At 42.0% G+C, this 18,494-nt stretch overlaps 1 protein-coding gene and 1 long non-coding RNA gene across 5 annotated transcripts in view; one reads left to right on the top strand and one right to left on the bottom strand.

Moving 5' to 3' along the window:
• The window catches only part of EPHA10 (EPH receptor A10), a 231,232-nt gene extending 216,031 nt beyond the window's left edge, over nucleotides 1–15,201 (top strand). Inside the window, exons 13-17 of one of the 2 annotated variants that reach the window (XM_033955094.1) lie at nucleotides 64–267; nucleotides 4,601–4,750; nucleotides 8,074–8,267; nucleotides 11,913–12,077; nucleotides 13,390–15,201. In XM_033955094.1, the coding sequence (XP_033810985.1) occupies nucleotides 64–267; nucleotides 4,601–4,750; nucleotides 8,074–8,267; nucleotides 11,913–12,077; nucleotides 13,390–13,504 (828 nt within the window). In that variant the 3' untranslated portion in view covers nucleotides 13,505–15,201. The remainder of the gene's footprint in view (nucleotides 1–63; nucleotides 268–4,600; nucleotides 4,751–8,073; nucleotides 8,268–11,912; nucleotides 12,078–13,389) is intronic. The other variant, XM_033955095.1, reaches the window with a different exon arrangement.
• LOC117365119 overlaps nucleotides 1–18,494 on the bottom strand; it is a 299,104-nt gene that overhangs the window by 215,245 nt on the left and 65,365 nt on the right. For 2 of the 3 annotated variants that reach the window (XR_004540356.1, XR_004540355.1), the window contains exon 5: nucleotides 15,431–15,853. This is a non-coding gene — a long non-coding RNA (uncharacterized LOC117365119). Of the gene's footprint in view, nucleotides 1–15,430; nucleotides 15,854–18,494 lie in introns of those variants that run through there. The other variant, XR_004540357.1, reaches the window with a different exon arrangement.

Below are 18,494 nucleotides of genomic sequence, written 5' to 3'. Positions count from 1 at the left end.
TTGTGTGTATCCTTTGTGAAGGGGAGATTCACTCTCTAAATAGTTTGTTTCCTGTCCTTGCAGAAACACGAGGGCCAGTTCACAGTGACCCAGCTGATTGGAATATTGTACGGCATCGCATCTGGGATGAAGCATCTGACGGAGATGGGCTATGTGCATAAAAGACTGGCCGCTCACAAAGTTCTGGTGAACTGCAACCTGCTCTGCAAAATCGCCGGCTTCAGACAGCTGCAGGACGACAAGATGGAGGCCGTCTTCAGCACGATGGTAAGCTGCTGTGGAGCAAAAGGGAAAATCATTCCTCCTCTTCAATGGCGTAGCAAGGGTGAGAGGTGCGCTCCCCCAAGCTGTACGCCCCTTCTCATTCCCCGTACCTTTTAAATTTCTCTGACATGAGCATCACACCCTTGTCGGTATCCGCTCGCCCTTTGACATCGCTTTCTAGGCGCGGGACCTTGTAGCGATGACGGAGAGCACGCCAGTGCCGACATGGGCACCAATGTTGCTTGCACCGGAGAAGTAAAAAAGGTATGGGGGAAGGCAAGGGGTGCATGGGGGGTGGGGCGGTAGAGAGGAGGAGGGTTTCTGGTGCCCCTAGCAAGGTACAGAAGAAGGGCCTGGGTGTTGAATTAAGTGTTGCTCAAACCAAAATATCCATCCTACTACTACTACTACTATTTATTATTTCTATAACGCTGAAGGCGTATGCAGCGCTGTACATTTTAACATAAAATAGACAGTCCCTTCTCAGAAGAGCTTACAATCTAATGTAGGACATTTCAGGGTTGGGGAGCTTATAGTGGGTCGAGATATCTGACAGCACTGAGGGGAAGTTAAGAGTTGAAAGCAGTTTCAAAGAAGTGGGCCTTTAGCTTGGATTTGAACACTGCCAGGGACGGAGCACGACATATTGATTCAGGCAGCCTGTTCGAGGCATACGGTGCCAAAAGAAAGAAGTGACAGAGTCTGGAGATGGCAGTGGAGGAGAAGGGTACAGATAAGAGGGGCTTGCCTATTTTCCCCAGTACATTTCCATGCGTATCCTACTTAAAGAGGGGGGCAGAGAGCTTCATTGTGACTGAACTTAACTATGTTTGAGATAGATGAAGGGGAGTGAGGGGCAGGGAAGAGAATCAGAGAGAAGGAATTGCGACTGGGCAGGCTGGATCTACCAATTAGTCTGTACCTGCCACGGTTGTGTGCTGATACTACATATTTGATATTTGGTCAAAGCAGGCAGGGTTGAGAGAACATGATAGGTGCTATCTAAAGGTCACTACATACTTTGAATATAAAAAGACATGAAGCGATCCAGAGGAAGGCAACAAAAATGGTAAGGGGTTTGAACCAAAAGAAGAATGGGAAGAGACTGGAAGACCTAACTATGTATAGGGCGATGGTGCGACCGCATCTGGAGTACTGCGTACAGTACTGGTCGCCGTACCTTAAGAAGGATATGGCGATACTCGAGAGGGTCCAGAGAAGAGCAACAAAAATGATAAAGGGCATGGAAAACCTTTCATATGCTGAGAGGCTGGAGAAGCTGGGCCTCTTTTCCCTGGAAAAGCGAGACTTAGAGGGGATATGATAGAAACTTACAAGATCGTGAAGGGTATAGAGAAGGTAGAGAGGGACAGATTCTTCAGACTGGCAGGGGCAACAAAAACGAGAGGGCACTCAAAAAAATTGAAGGGAGACAGATTCAGAACAAATGCTAGGAAATTCTTCTTCACTCAGAGGGTGGTGGACACCTGGAATGCGCTTCCAGAAGAGGTGGTAGAGCAGAGTACGATTTTGGGTTTCAAAATGGGATTGGACGAGTTCCTGAAGGAAAAGGGGATTAAAGGGTATAATTAGAGGGTTACTATACAATACAAAATGCTTTAGAGTAATAGATCACTTACAGGTCATTGACCTGGGGGGCCGGTGCGGGAGCGGACTGCTGGGCATGATGGACCTATGGTCTGACACGGCAGAGACGATGCTTATGTGCTTATGAGATATGATACTTGAAAAGTATTAATAAAGAACCAAATCTTTTCCAGAGAAGAGAAAATGGTAAAACTAGAGGGCAATATTTTGAGGTTGAGGGGAGGAAGACTCAGGAGCAATGTTAGGAAATTCTTTTTCACGGAGAGGGTGATGGAATTCAAAAAAGTGTGGGATAAACATAGAGGATCTCTAATTAGAAAGCGAAGAATGTAAATTAAAGAGCTAAGGCCGTTACTGGACAGACTTGCATGGTCTGTGTCTCATATGTGGTGTAGGATGGGCTGGGGAGGGCATCGATGGAAACTCCACTAACTTGGAACATAAGGATGTTACTGACAGACTTTATGGCAGATATCCTGCAAACAGGATGGTTGGATAGGCTGGAGTGAGTTTGGACGTCAACTTCAGCATTTGGAACCTAGGACAATACCAGACTTTACAGTCTATGACCCAGAATATCAAAGAAGAGACAAGTTAATTTAATCTTGTATTTGTTATGGATATAACTAATGGGAGACTGGATGGACCGTTCAGGTCTTTATCTGCCGTCATTTACTATGTTACCTGGCAGAAACCCAAAGAATAGCAACATTCCAGAGCTGAGATTGTGATGTCATAATGCCTCATTCCACCAATGCTAAGAGCCAACCTCATCAGTGATGTCACAAAGGCTTGATTAGATGGCAACTTCAGCATTTGGAACCTAGGACAATACCAGACTTTACAGACTGTGACCAAGAATATCAAAGAAGAGATAAGTTAATATAATCATGGATAACTAATGGGCAGACTGGATGGACTGGTCAGGTCTTTATCTGCCGTCATCTAGTATGATACAAAATAATGAAAAGTTTTAAGAGTCATAAGCGATCAACATATTAGAAAAGCAAAATAATTGGTCTGAACAGGGAGAATTTTCCTGGTTCTTGGGTGCTGGACCCCTCAGAAGACTGGATTTCTAGGGTGACTTTTCAATCCTGCACCCTTAGGATCCCAAAAACGATTTCATTAGCATGCAGCCGAAGAGTGCAAACTCCATGAATGTTTTCCTTAGCCTTAATAAAATACGATATCGTGATAAAATGTTTTATTTCTTTCCCCAGCAAATATGTTCCCGGTTTATTGCCCGATTCACGCCCATTGAGTTATTCTAATAAATATAATTCTATTCCATAGTTACCCAGACACCGAAACTAATGCAGATTCACCCAAACTCCATTACGTTGCCATGGAAACCAACACATAGGTTCTGGAATCCGTAACCTCTCGTATCGTATTCTTATGTAAACCATCACATTTTCATTCAGCCTGATGTGTTCGCACTGGCTTGAATTGATTTTAATCTAAAATAATACATATTTCAAATGCACTGAGACGTAATGTGCGTAATTTAACTCTCTGCATGGGCTTTTGAGTCCCTCCCCCACCCCAGACCACCCAAGTTTAGCTTCCCAGGGAGTTTTTAGAGGGCGCAATATATTACTCTCATTACATTCAAGTCAAAGCCATGAGGTTTTGTTGCATAGAAGAATGCACGGTTTTATCTCGCGTTTGTTGTTGGTGCAATCATCGAGCAGACTGGATGGAGCATTTCATGTCTTTATCTTCTGTCATTTACTATGTTAGTTATAGCATGGGATCTTGTGTATGGCTGCATTTATACTTTAAAAAACTGCACAGTTTTAGAAAATCGAAACAGCACCCATAAAACAGTTTGCAGGGGGAAGAGTAGTTGTATCGCAACAGGCCTGCTCTCCCACCCCCCCACCCCCGTCTCCTATGGCTGCTACAGCCCCCTATGTCCCTCTTCCAAAAGACTGGAAGAGAGTTGTGTGCAGAATTTAAGGTGGATAGTTTTGTTAATTTAGGCCAGTGTTGTAGATGTTCTGGCTATGGTGTTCCCAGGCCAGATTTGGGAAGCCTTGGCCTACTCTTAAAACTTTGCAAGCATTGCTGCAATACCAGCGCTTCCCAAATCTGTCGTGAGAGCGCCACAGCCAGTCAGGGTGTCGGGATATCCACACTGAATATATATGAGACGGAAAAGATTTTGAAAGCCCTGCCCTTTGCAAGGACTCTCTTAGCTGTGGTTTGCTTCATCATATTTTTTTTTTAATTTTTTTAAATTAGGTCCTCCTGTCCTTCACTCAAATATTTCATTTGGTGTGTCCACCTTCCTTGCCACTTCTCTCTTGCGGGTTCAGATGCAGCCAGAAAACCACCTAAAATCACCAGTTTGGCATTCAATGAGATTGATGTATAGATTAAGGAGGAGCTTGTCATAATATACAGGGAGGATTACGGATATTATTCATTATTTATTAAAAAAGTAAAAAGGTCATATTTATCACTGAGATCTTTTAACTGAATGTTAATGTTTCAGAAATTCTTTTCTCTACATCTGCATTATCACACTTTCAATCTGACTATATATTTAGCACTGAAGATCACAGGCAACACACACACAATCTTAAAATATTTTCTTACGGCAGAGGGGTGGGGGAGGCTGGCATCTGGAGCTATAACGTTATATATATATTTAAATATATGGTGGGGAGGCTTTAGTAGGATAACTCTGTTTTCAGATCTACCTTATTTTTCATTGTAGGGCGGGAAGAGCTCAGTGCTATGGACCGCGCCAGAAGCCATCCAGTACCATCGATTCAGCAGTGCCAGCGACGTATGGAGTTTTGGGATAGTGATGTGGGAAGTAATGTCCTATGCCGAAAGGCCCTACTGGGACATGTCCAATCAAGATGTGAGTTATGTATACTGGGATCTGATACAGCGATGCGCCACTTTGAGTCACAAAGCCAGTCTTCATTCAGTTGACTTGATGCTATAAGAATAGCCTTAGTGGGTCAGACCGATGGCCCATCTATCCCAGTAACCCATCTGAAGTATGCTCCAGTTGTCCCTGGCGTGCCAGGAACAGATCATGGGCCTTCCTAAGAGTTAAGCATCTTGTTATAGAATGCTTCCAATGTGCACAGAACTTAGGCACAGGCATTTAGGCCTGGTTGTAGCTGGTCTAAAAGGGTGTGCCTAAGTTATGTAATGCACACAGGCACTAAACACAATTATATGAAAGGTACGCACACCTTGTAGAATCATGCTAGACAACGATTTTTAGGTGTGATATATAGAATCAGTTTATGGAATCACGCCTAGTGACACCTAAACATTCGTAGGCATTGAATCCTTAGGTGCATTGCCATTTAGGCCAGGGTTTAGGCCAGGGCCTAAATCAGTCCACATCCAAACTCCGTCCTGAATCCGCCCCTGACCATGCATACTTGCAGGTAGGTACCTACCAACTAAATACAATTTTTTCATGTTTTTTTTTTAATTATTTGTTTTAATGGCGCTTTCAATTATCAGTGCTGATTAAGCCAATTTAAAAAAAATTAAATTAGGCCCCTAGATAGGCTACGCATGTTAATCTAAGTACCTAACTTCTGGTGCTGTATACAGAATCTGGGCCTTGGTGGATAAAGTCCACATCCTAAACATTTTTGTTTGTGAAGTGTGAAATTTGATACTTAAGAATAAATGTCCACAGATGCACACACTCAGTAAGTTACAGTAGGAAAAATACTGCATATATATCATTTATTTTATTTTTAAAAAATTATATTCTTCTTAAAAAATATGTGGATTACAATATACATACATAGGGAAATTGACAATACGCATAAATTCATTTACAAGTTGATCATCCGTACAATTTCAGCACGATCAAAGTGCAACCAGTCTAAAAAAATGCCTTAACAAACAGATGAGTTTTCAGAGATTTTTTTTTTTTCTAACACTTCAAATCTTGGCATAGCCTTAATGAACTATTTAAATCATTCCATAACCGAGGACCTGCTACTGAAATTGCTGCCATCCATGGTTTCTTGCAATATACCTCATGTACATGCCCCAAGGGTCAACCTCATGGCAGATTCTGATCTCAAAAAATGAGATGGTAGATATTTTCTTTGAAGTTGCATCAAGGTGCCTTTCCATAAATTACTTCAAGTCAAAACTAAAAACCTTTTTATTTCATGACGCCTTTGGGCCATAACCATCCTACTAAGGTCGTTTTTACATATAATTTTCCCAGCGTGCAACTTTTCTGTTTTCCCCTTCCTCTTATATCTTCCCTTCTCTGTTCTGTACTTTGATACTTTGATGTAGTTTTCCCCTTTTTCCCTATCGTTTTTAGTCTGTTTTCTTCCTTTTTGTCTGTCTCTATTAATATGTACAAAATATTGTTCGGTTTTAAAGTCTTTTATTGTAATATTGTGACTTATGTTATACCCCTTTATAAAAAATTTTTTAAATTATTTATCTTTTATTTACATCAAAGCAAAAACTTTGAACAAGAAATTGAAGAAAAATATTTCCATATCTTAGTTACAATATTACAGTCCACGAAAGGGGAAAAGAGAGAAAAAACCTATCACAACCAAGGGAAGTTGGAATTAAGAAAAAGACAGAAGGAAAGATGGAGACTGTTAATCAAATTTATATTTGGCCAGGTTCCTGGATATTGACTTCACTATCCGGTTTTCTGGAAACTGCCTTACCTTCCAAGAAAAATTGTAATTGTTCAGGTTCATAAAAGACATAACGATTACTTTGATAGGATATACAACATTTACATGGAAAGTGCAGTTGAAAGGAAATTCAAAACTGATTGACGAAAGGTTAAAAACCTCTTCCGTCGGGATTGTGTCCATTTAGAAACATCTGGAAATAGCGCAACTTTAGAGCCAAAAAAACTCAGCTTTTTCAGTATTATAAAATAATCGAAGAATTGCTTTATTGTCTTGGAGAAAGACAAATGTCACTAATAGCGTGGCTCTAACGGTGATTTCTACCTGGGAAGATTCCAGGAATCCGGTAATATCCAATCCAGTTGGTTCTTCTGCCACCTCAAAAAACAAAAGGAATTGACCCCAAAATATCCACAAAGAAGAAAATCCAGAGAAAACAAAAAAAAAAACCCTCTGTGGAGTGACGATGTTCCTAAATGGACACACGTGCAGATGACATCATGAGATTTTCTTGCGATATATATATATCACCGGGGTTTATTGTTATCAATATATATCCCCAATGTTAAAACAATTGGCTACCTCTAATCTTGGCATTCAAGTTTCTTAAAAATTTGTTATATCACCTAAGCAGACTTCAAGGCAGTGTATATCTACTAATTAAATTTAAAATTTAAAGAAGGGACTCCAGAAACTGTATTACCTTAATCTTAGTAAGGAAGAAGCAGTGGCAGAAGAAAACAAAAAAAACAACTCTGGATTGACGATGTTCCTAAATGGACTTTATTTGAAAGTGTCAAAGGTCCACTGAAATCATCCAATTAAAATAATTCCACCACATAAAAGTAAATCATCCGCATAAGAGCCTTAAAAGACCTAGTCCGCTAGGGATACAGGACCCAACACGGTCCGCGTTTCGACAAAAAGTCTTCTTCAGGGGTCCCTGGGGGTCCTTTAAAGGTGAGTACGTGGGAAACAATTGTGTGGTGAGCCGGAAGTGAGACACTACTCACCTTTATAGGACCCCCAAGGACCCCTGAAGAAGACTTTCTGTCGAAACGCGGACCGTGTTGGGTCCTGTATCCCTAGCGGACTAGGTCCTTTAAGGCTCTTATGTGGATGATTTACTTTTATGTGGATGGAATTATTTTATGTGGATGATTTCAGTGGACCTTTGACACTTTCAAATAAAGTCCATTTAGGAACATCGTCAATCCAGAGTTGTTTTTTTTGTTTTCTTCTGCCACTGCTTCTTCCTTACTAAGATTAAGGTAATACAGTTTCTGGAGTCCCTTCTTTAAATTTTAAATTTAATTAGTAGATATACACTGCCTTGAAGTCTGCTTAGGTGATATAACAAATTTTTAAGAAACTTGAATGCCAAGATTAGAGGTAGCCAATTGTTTTAACACTGGGGATATATATTGATAACAATAAACCCCGGTGATATATATATATCGCAAGAAAATCTCATGATGTCATCTGCACGTGTGTGTTGAAGCTTCACCTCCTGCTAACCTGTATTTCGTTCTCCCAGGTTATCAAGGCAATAGAAGACGGCTTCCGCCTTCCTGCCCCCATGAACTGTCCGGCCACCCTTCATCAGTTAATGTTGGACTGCTGGCAGAGAGACCGAAGCAGCCGGCCCAAATTTTCACAGATCCACAATATTCTAACCAAAATGGTTCAGAATCCAGAAAATACTAAGTTTGGAACTTCCACTTATCCAAGGTAAAAAAAATTAATTGCACCTAAACCATCTTTTTTTTTTTTAATATAACTAAATGTAAATCTTTGGTAGGAAGCTTTTTCTTGCCCTCTGGAAATGTTATCACATTATCCCACGGTAAATTGAGCCACGCAGCGATGATTTTATAACATTCAACCGCTTTGAGAAAGGGTGGGAGTGAATGGAGATTGGAGAAGTTGACTTGAAGGCTAGTGGATTCAGATGGGAATGCGTAGTCTCTCTCTCCCGCTGTTCCACAGGTGGGAAAGGTTAGTGGATGCTCGAGCAGAATACGCTAAACCAGTAAGGGAATTAAGAAAGTCCAGGACGGGAATAGAAAATCTCTAGTTATGGGGAAGCAAAGGAATCTCTGGCATTGGTTCCAGAAATGAAATGGGGCAGACTAGCTGGGCCTTGGACTTGGTGTTCACGTTTAAGTTATTATCTTGGGAAGTATTGATCGTCCCGATCTCTTTTCTAGAGAATCTGATTGTCTAATTCATATACTCCTGCTCATTGCTATCAAAACCATACTCACCAATTGGAAAAACCTGGATAATGTTAGCTATGATAACTGGTGGAACACTGTATGTTTAACAGTCAAATATGAAAGAATTGCTGCTGAAAGGCATGGTCGTTTGCATAATTTTGATAGATTCTGGGGCCCGCTAATTCAACATGTTGGCTTGTCTCCAGAAGCTAGCAACCTACTATAGGTCACTCATTTCCTTTTGACATCACTCCAACTAGACTGTTGATTTGAATTAACCACCTATTTTCTTTATTATGTGATAGTAATGCAACATAACATAATGTTTCTCATTTTTGCACAGTATACAGATGTTTCCTTAATATTTCTCTATGATGCATCAAGACATGATTATTTCTCCCTTTTACTTTTATCCCCCATCCCTTTAGATTAATGTGATCTATTGTCTACTTTGTTCATGTAATGATGCCTTGGTCTTTGTAATTTTATCTTTACTTCATGAACACTTATGTATTACTTGCATTTTATATATTTCCTCATGTTTTGTTTTATATAAAACTTCAATAAAACTTACTGAACTTAAGTTACCCATCTTCAGTTACAGTGTGTAAATAATCAGCTCTTGAGAATATAATCTAGAGGGCTTCGTTTTCTAACGTGCCATATTAAATCGCGTTCATGCGTGCTAATAAATGAGCTGCTAAATCTAACCATCCTCTATAATAAAACCCTAAGCGTGCATGCGCACTTAGGAGGCCGTGATCCCTGCTGCCGTGATGTGTGCCTCCGTGCCAAATTCGATTTGAGGCGCGTGGGGCGACTTGCGGCACGTGGGGCAAAAGGAGGCAGAAGAAGGAGAGTGCAACTGTTTCGTTCGGCGGTTTCCGCACGCGCAGTAGAGCGTGCGGAGTTTCCCCTTCAGTAGGAGCCTGCGGCGGTTTAAACGTTGCCTTTCTTCCACGGCACTGTGACCCCGAAACCACTGCAGACCACCACGAAAACTAGGTAAAATGAAAGGAGAAGGGCTACTGCTGGACAGGGGGAGCAGGCAAGGGGTGGTGGTGGACAGCTGAGGAAAGAGAGAGACAGAAAGAAAGACAGACAGCGGCCAAGGAGAGAGAGAGAGAAAGAAAGGAAGAAAGACAAACACACACATCTATTCTAGCACCCATTAATGTAACAGGCTTAAAGACTAGTAATAATAATCTAATCTAATCTTCTATTTGTGCGTCGCACATACGTAAAAAAGCTCAAGGCGACATAAAGAGAGGAAGATGGTCAGGGGGAAAGGCAAGAAGGTGGAAGTGGAAGTAGAGAGGGAAAGAGGAAGGGAGCGGGAGGGGAGATAAAGTGTCGAAAAGATGGGTTTTCAGTTTCTTCCGGAATATGGTGTAGTTAAGTTCTGTTCTGATCATTTCTGTGTGGTTATTTCAAGTTTTTACTCCTAGAAAGATAAGCCTTGAGTGGAAAACACGTTTGTACTGAAGGTCGTTTGTGGATGGGATATTTAGTAGTGTCCTTTAGGATGAGGTTTGGATTGGGAAAGCTGGTAAATCCCGGGTGTAGTTTTTTTGCACGCTCTAATCTAGTGAGCCAGTTTCAAGTCTGTTTTTCAGCTTCAGCCTCCCCTGCTCTGAGCTGAATATGACTTCAGGCTCCGCGGAAGAAGCTGTCCAATGTGCTGAAACCACAGGGACCTGCCCGAGATGGACTGAAGCTCATCTCATAATAGGGCACCTCTGTGAAAAGTCAGAAACGTCGCTTTTATTAAAGTAGCACCGGCCCTTAGGTGAAATAGCTCAGAAATTCTACCTGCTCCAAAGAAGGTTTAAATGTTTGCATTTAGTCCCATTTCATAAAAGATCCACGCGTTGTACAGAACAGCTTTCCTGTGGGCAGAGTTTGGGAACAGCTGGGGTCATGCCTGTTGCACAGATCTCATAAAAGTATAGATGATCTTATGGGTGCACACACTTTTTCACATGTATAATAGTTATTTACCACATGTAAAACAGGCTTTCAACCTGGAGAAAATGATGCATAATAAACCTTGCTTGTAGGGGGAGGGGGGATTTAGATTCACTGCTTTAGGGCCCGCAGCCCTCTCCAGAGGTTACCTGCCATGTAGTTTTAGGGATGCCCAGGAAATGGAAAGTGGCGTAGAGGCTCAGCAGTTAAACGCATTCACTCAAGCTCTACACTAGAGCAGAGTTTCTCAACTTCTTCAAGCCAAGTACCCCCTAAGTCAAATAAATATCAACCGAGTTCCCCTGCCCATGCTCCCAAAATTGTGCCTCTCCCATGTCCCAATGCACTCCTCCCCCCTCTCTCCCTTACTTATGCCCTTTAGGGCCGTCTAGCTGGGCTGCTCCTTCAACGGCAGTTATTGGCAGGGACGCGCGGGCAGCGGTGCACACACTACACGTGGCTAACCCACAAGCCATCCCTCTGACGTCAATGAGGCGGTTTCTGGGTCAGCTACATGCAGCGTGAACGAGCCGCTCATGCGTCCTTCCAACAAGTGCTGCCGAAGGCAGGAAGGAGGTAACTGGGATCCCCCGCTACCCCGAAGGCTTTCCTCCGACGTTGGCTCTGACAGCGGAGGGAAGCCTTCTGGGTCGGCTTCAAGTGGAGGGGTAGCGGGTGGGAAGGAGGGAATCCCTGGTGGAGGCAGGCAGGCAATATTCTCGACGGTGGCGGCAGCTTGTTGAGAAACACAGCATTAGAGCACCTCAAAATAAACAGTTTATGGGATGCAGCCTCCTTTCACATAGGGGTCTTCCTTGTCCAGATTTGCAGCTTATCGAAATGACAGTACTTCTAGCAGCAACCTTACTGCTGTTAATTTGTTGCTGGGTAACATTTTCCTATTATAATACATATACAAGCCTTCATTTGCAGATACCTGAAAGCAATTTACCCCCCTCCCATCACTCTTCCCAAGCTACCTTCTACCTCCACTTCAGGATTTTCCACCCCATCCCCAAATGAACCCACCACTGCCCAAAAGGAAAAATCTCACTCTCGCTGTTGCACATCCAAACCACTAGGTGTGGCACTAGATGTTGGGGGAGGGGGGGTTTCCTCGTTTCATCTTCACATTTAAGGGATCCATTAATGCTCTGTCTCACCCAGTGATGCTGTTTGCTCTTCTCAGGGCTCCTGGCACGTCGATCCCCCTCGTGGAGCGAACCTTCACCGCCTTTCCTTCTTTTAGCTCCGTGGGCGAGTGGTTAGAGGCGATCGAGATGGGAAAGTATAAGGACAATTTCACCACGGCAGGGTACTGCTATCTGGAGTCCGTGGCAAGGATGACAGTCCAGTAAGTAGATGTTCAGACCACCCGCGTGTTCATTTGAGAAGTGCTACATGGATTTTAGATGTATATAAAATGGAATTTGGAGGTTTATATCGCAAGAACCTTTAAACCCCTTTACAAAGCTGGGATGTACATAGCTAAAAACATGCATATGGCAAAGGGGTTGTAGTATGATTGATTAATTTTTTTTAGGCCGACGTTAAGCACAAAACATGTATCTCCATTTTCAGAAGGGGGGAGATTGTGTATTTAAATATGAATTTGGTGTGGCATGTAATAAAGTACTGCTACCGAGACGCACTCCACCTATGGAGATTACTCTCCCCCTAATCCCCCAATCATAATACTGTAAGACTAGCCCCAGTGGCCAATCCAGGTCACAAGTACCTGGCAGAAACCCAAATAGTAGCAACATTCCATGCTACCAATCCAGGGCAAGCAGTGGCTTCCCCCATGTCTCTCTCAATAACAGACTATGGACTTTTCCTCCAGGAACTTGTCCAAACTTTCTTAAAACCAGCTGCGCTATCCGCTCTTACCACATCCTCTGGCAACACATTCCAGAGCTTAACTATTCTCTGAGTGACAAAATATTTCCTCCTGTTGGTTTTAAAAGTATTTCCCTGTAACTTCATCGAGTGTCCCCTAGTCTTTGTCATTTTTGACGGAGTGAAAAATCGATCCACATTTACCCGTTCTACTCCACTCAGGATTTTGTAGACTTCAATCCTATCTCCCCTCCGCCGTCTCTTTTCCAAGTGCCTAAGTTTCAAGTTAGGTGCAATTGTGTACTAGGTGTCTGTCTCTTTTGATGATATTTACTGAATTTCTCCCTTTGTGAGCAACCGGTGCATTGCGGCACTTCCTGAACAAACTGAGTAGTTCCTGTATTTTAAGATGTTTCAAACCATCAGTCATTCTTTGATTATTAATTGGCTGGAGCAAAATGTTTCTAAAAGATACTTTAGAAATAACTCTGTATTTCATTGTAGCAGCAGTCGAGTACCAGATGGCACTGGCAAACCACTGTTTTTCATTTCTGATGAAGTATTAACATGCAAAATCTGGTTTCTAGGGATGGAATATTATTTTTTTTAAAAACGTTCTTTGTCTATTAAGTCAGGTTAACAAGGGAAAGAATACGGCATACAAATTGCTCTTCTGCTCAAAGTTGCTCCCTCTTCAGAAATTAAAAAAAGAAGATTTCTTTTTTTTTTTTCAAGTTCAATGTTCTTTATTAATTTTATTCACTTACAAAAACCTATTGACCAGGTACAGAAATACAGCAGAGTTACTTATCTTTGTCATTTTCTAGAGACGTCATGAGTCTGGGAATCGCGTCCATGGAGCACCAGAAGACCATTCTGAGCGGTATTCAGACTTTGCGGTCCCAGGTGGTACAGATGCACGGGTGTGGCGTGCAGGTATAACCCTTTGCCCTTTCCGATGGGCTGGTTAAGACTTGAAGCTGGGAGATTCATGTGGAAAGAGTACACCGGGACCTCCATTAACTGGGCAAAGAACTGGAACAGATGAATTATACCTGCAGAGTGTCTGGGGCCGTTGCCGGGAGCAGGGGAAAAAAAAAATTCAGCTCATTTTAGAAATTCATTGGACGTCCCCATTTTGGCATGGCCCCAGTGTGCCAGGACAGCTCCCATTCTCTCCAGCAAAGGTACTCCTGAACCGTAAAGGTCTCCACCTTTACACTGTAACTTAGGCATACAGGGTGCATTGATTTTTAGAATGAAGTACACAAAAACACTTTAAACACAGCCTCTGAAGGCTCACCTTTCTGGTAGGCAAAAGTCGTGTGTATTTTTATAGAGCAAACAATTTGGAGCTGTGCAATTATTTTTTAAATTTTCTAGAGAGCGAATGCAATGTGCGTCTGTGGCCTAGTTTGTTGAATGTAGGCTGGAAGGCATCCAGTACGGTATAGGGGCTGATAAGAACTTAGCGTATCTATTTCAATCGTTCTATTCTAATTCAGCATCAGGAGGGTTCTGCCTTTCAGTGACATTCTCCGTTCCACTCCTGCCCACCCCCACCCCTATAAAGGGTAAAACGTGCCAGACAATCGCACGCGGACAAATGAGCAGAGACAAATGGGATGTCAGCCTGCCAGATTAAAAGTTAAATTTAAAGCCCTCCGAGGGGGGAGTTTGGGGGGGAAAACACCCCCTCCCCCGTTTACTTAGAAGTGTTGGTGCTGCCATGGGGGGGGGGAAATTACACTTTCCTCACCCCCAACCCCTCCCCCTCGGAGTGCTTTAAATTTAACTTTTAATCCGGTGCGCTGACGTCCTGTATGCATTTGTCTCGGCTCATTTGTCCGCGTGCAATTGTCCTGCCCACGTTCATCTTTGAACCCCATAAAGTGCCATGCAAAGGATGAATGTTTGAGGCTTGTCAGCTAAGAGCACAAGGAAAAACAAGATTTGAGCCTTAAAGTGATGGAAATGGAATAATTTGATTTGCAGTAAGAGGGTTGGGGTAGGGGGTCATTTATAACTGAACAAAAATAGTTCCTGGTGCATTTTTTAAACAGTGCATGCAAACTTCTGTTTATGGAAATTACCTTGGGGAACTTATGTGCTAACCCTAACCTGCCCTTCACAATGCACCATTTTTCTAGGCTAATTTAAACTATATGCATATTTTTAAAAACATGATGAAGGTAAACTCCCAACCCCTCTTCCAGCAAATTCCGCTGCTCAGGTAACATCAAGTCGCATTCAAACTGGACATGCGGTTTTGTTAAAACTATTTCCATGCATAAAAATGGTGCTTTGTTCAGAGAAATGGCTTTTAATTATACCCCCCTTAGTATACTAGAGCCAGTTCAGAGCTGGACATGGTATGCACAGTGCCATGATTGCTGAAGGTTTAAGAGATGCCCTGAATGGTCAGTGGGGGAAATGGCTCCCCTCTAGCCTGAAGGGAACTAGGAAATACCCTTTCTGAGGAGGTGGTTCACAGAAATTTAGTTCAGTCACTGTTCTAGACTAGAGAATGACACGGGGAAAAAATCTGTCCCCGTCACCGCCCCGTCCCCGGCTCACCGTCCCATCACCGTCACTGCCATCCCATTCACCGCCCCGTCACCGTCCCCGCAGCATCCATATAAGCCTCAGTACTGCAAAACACCAAGAAGACAGAAGAGAGTCCTGCCACTACTACTACTGCACTGATAATCTGTTTCAGTGCCTCTGCCCTGTAGTAAAAACAGAACATAAAATAAATCAATTGACTTGTCCTCCCTTGCAATGACGTGTCCCCCATGTTCACCTATAGCTCAAATCAGGTCAATTGTGCACACTAAAAATGCCCACCTGAGCACATAGTCATGCAGATGCTGCAGTACAATGAGCAACAGGAGGATCTGGAACGTGAGTGGTGTAAAATGGGTAAAAGCGAATCGATTTTTTTGCTCTTTCAAATATTATGAAAACTGCATGGAAATACCTTTAAAACAAATAGGGGTAAATATATTTTCACTCAAAGAATTGCTGGAACTTATTGCTGGAGGATGTGGTAACAGTGGGTTGCATAGCTGGATTTAAAAAAGGCTTGGACAAGTTCCTGGAGGAAATGTCCATAGTCGGTTACTGCTCTCTAGTATCTGGTAGGGTGCCATACCAACACATTCTCCAAAAAAGACCATAAGTACCTGCTGGGCATTCACGGGTATCCGTGGCACAGGTGGACAACACCCCTCACTTTTTCCTTGGAGTTTGCATGCAGGTGTTTGAACCATACGTCAGTTACTCACAAACCTACCAGAAAAAAAAAAATATATATATATAGGTATGATTTACCTCAATCAATTTTTATTTGGGATCACAAAATACAAAGCAACATGGAAAGGATACAGGGTAACTTTCAGCTTCTTACGCAGCAATCATTCCATGTAAAAAATATTCAAAAGTATCTGTAGTTCCCATTTTCATTAAAAACCTCCCATCAACCCCTCTGCCCACCCACCCCAAGTCATAGAAAAGGCAGTTAGCCCATGGTCTGGACTGTTATGATACAGGTCTGATTTACTATGCTGTGCCAAAATGTCTTATATTACAGCAAGAACACCAGTACAATAATAATTACAAGAGATTCCTGAGACAGTGGCACAGTCCCTCCCTTCCCCTCAGCTCCACTGCTCCTTCCCCAATCCCATCTGCCATGCAGGCCCGCCCCCTTCCAGCTCTAGTTTAAGTGGTTGCTTGCGGCAGTCAACCATGTGCTCCTCATAACCCCATCGGCTCTCCCTCTGACATCCTATGCAAGGCACCTGGAAGTGACGTCAGTGGGAGAGCCGATGGTTCTTGACGGCTGTGAATAACAACTTCAACTAGAGGTACAAGAGAAGGGGGGCATGCGTGTGGAGGGACAGCAGGGGGCAGAGAGGAGGGGGTGCTGGTGCCCCCTCCCTCCACTGTCCTGACATACTCCTGCACTTCGTGATCTGCTCGGGTTATCAGAACAATATAGGATCAAATTCAAATTTGCTTGCATTATTTGTAAGGCACTGGTTGGCCAAAGTTCATCATCGTTAAATGTAAGCTGTCTTCTTCATAATGTAGGCATCATGATTCGTCACAAGAGCAAAATCTTACTCTACCCATCATTAAAATCTGTCAAATATAAAAGACTTCATGAATACACCTTTCAATACCTGGGTACTAAAATCTGGAATAATCTTTCTATGTTAATTAGAACTAGACCTACCTACTGCCTAGTTTGTAAATTACCGAAAACCCTCTCTCTTTGAACAATGGGCTATATATTGTTTATAAGTTTCAGTATTTTTGTTCTTAATCCTCCTTTTGTAAATTTTTGAATGAGCCTTTTGTAAACCGCTTTGAATTCAGTAGGTGATAGAGCGGTATATGAGACACATAATAGATTCAGGCACTTTATTCAGAGAATAAGTTGTTGTGCAATACAAATCCACCTTTGCCCTAGAGAAAAGGGGACCCAACATGGTCCGCGTTTCGATTAAAAAATCTTCCTCAGGGGTCCCGACAATAAATAGAATATAATGGATGCCTTAGCAATTGACACACGCTATATCAGTTAGTGGGCCTTAACAAAAGGACCCCTATATCTCATATACCACAACTCATTCATCATGTAATTGTGAAATACTTCCCCTTTTATTACCAAGACCCCTAAGGAAGATGTTTTGTTGGGTTGTTGTTGTTGGTTTGTTTTTTTTTTTTTTTAATCTTTATTAATTTTCAAAGCTAATACAAAGTGCCATAAATTATACAGACATTAATAACAATGCAGAAGATAAATATCCCTCCCCTCCATCAATTTAATCAAGAAATAATCCAAAAAGATATCCCACCCTCCCCCATCCTGGACATGTATAAAAATAAACAAAAAATTAAAACCAAGACAACTGTGTTGAATTATCAAAGGATGTCAACGGGCCCCTAACCAAATTAAATGATTTGCTATGCCCCAACATATCCGCATTCATCTTTTCGTATTTGTACCCTAAACGTAAACTGGCCCACCAAAATGGAAAGTTGAGGCGATCGCAATTCTTCCAATTGCGGGTTATCATCTGCATACCCGTCCCCGTCATAATCAAGAAGAGCCTGCCTTCGTAGTGATCCATGGGAGGCTTGATGTGCAGCAATGTTCCACATATAATTGCCTCATACGTCAAAGGAAGATGTTGTAATCAAAACACGGACCGTGCTGGGTCCCCGTTTCTCTAGAATAAAGTGCCTGAATCTATTACATCTGCTCTGCAGTTCTTTCTTGTTTTGTGTTGTTCTGACATTCACTGCAAACGCCTTGGATCCCTTCTCTCCGCAGTATATAAGGCACCATTAGCTCTCAAACAAATAGGTTTTCAACGTTATGCAAAATAATCTGCGACGTAACCAATCTAATTTGGACAGACATATCATTCCAAATTTTTGCACCTAGGTAAGCAAAAGTCAATTAATGATAGCTTTTTCACATTTTTTTTTAAGTCAGAAAAGCGATCATATTTAATAATGGAAGGGCTATTTAGAATTAATCCAAAACGCTCCCTAAAACACAAAAAGAACGCCGGGGTTATAAGCAAATTTAAAACTTACATCAGCCGAGTTCTGTACCACAGTATTCCAAGTGACAGAGGAATTGTTGGAAGAGCTGTCTGAAGAAATTGGCATCATCATGCTCTGTATTTTATTTTTTTTAAAAATAGGAAATCTCTCTCTATATATAGCCTTGTTTCAAAGAGTCATGTTATAACTGTTTTATGATATACTTGTATCTCTGTTGGTTCAAAAAAGTTTTCAATAAAGAAAAAAAAATAAATATATATATATATTTTTTTTTCTTTATTGAAAACTTTTTTTGAACCAACAGAGATACAAGTATATCATAAAACAATTATAACATGACTCTTTGAAA

The sequence above is a fragment of the Geotrypetes seraphini genome, chromosome 8 (assembly GCF_902459505.1).
Source record: "Geotrypetes seraphini chromosome 8, aGeoSer1.1, whole genome shotgun sequence".
NCBI classification, from domain to species: Eukaryota; Metazoa; Chordata; class Amphibia; order Gymnophiona; family Dermophiidae; genus Geotrypetes; species Geotrypetes seraphini.
The sequence above is the reverse complement of the archived record's forward strand: the minus strand, read 5'-3'. Positions and strand labels throughout refer to the sequence as shown.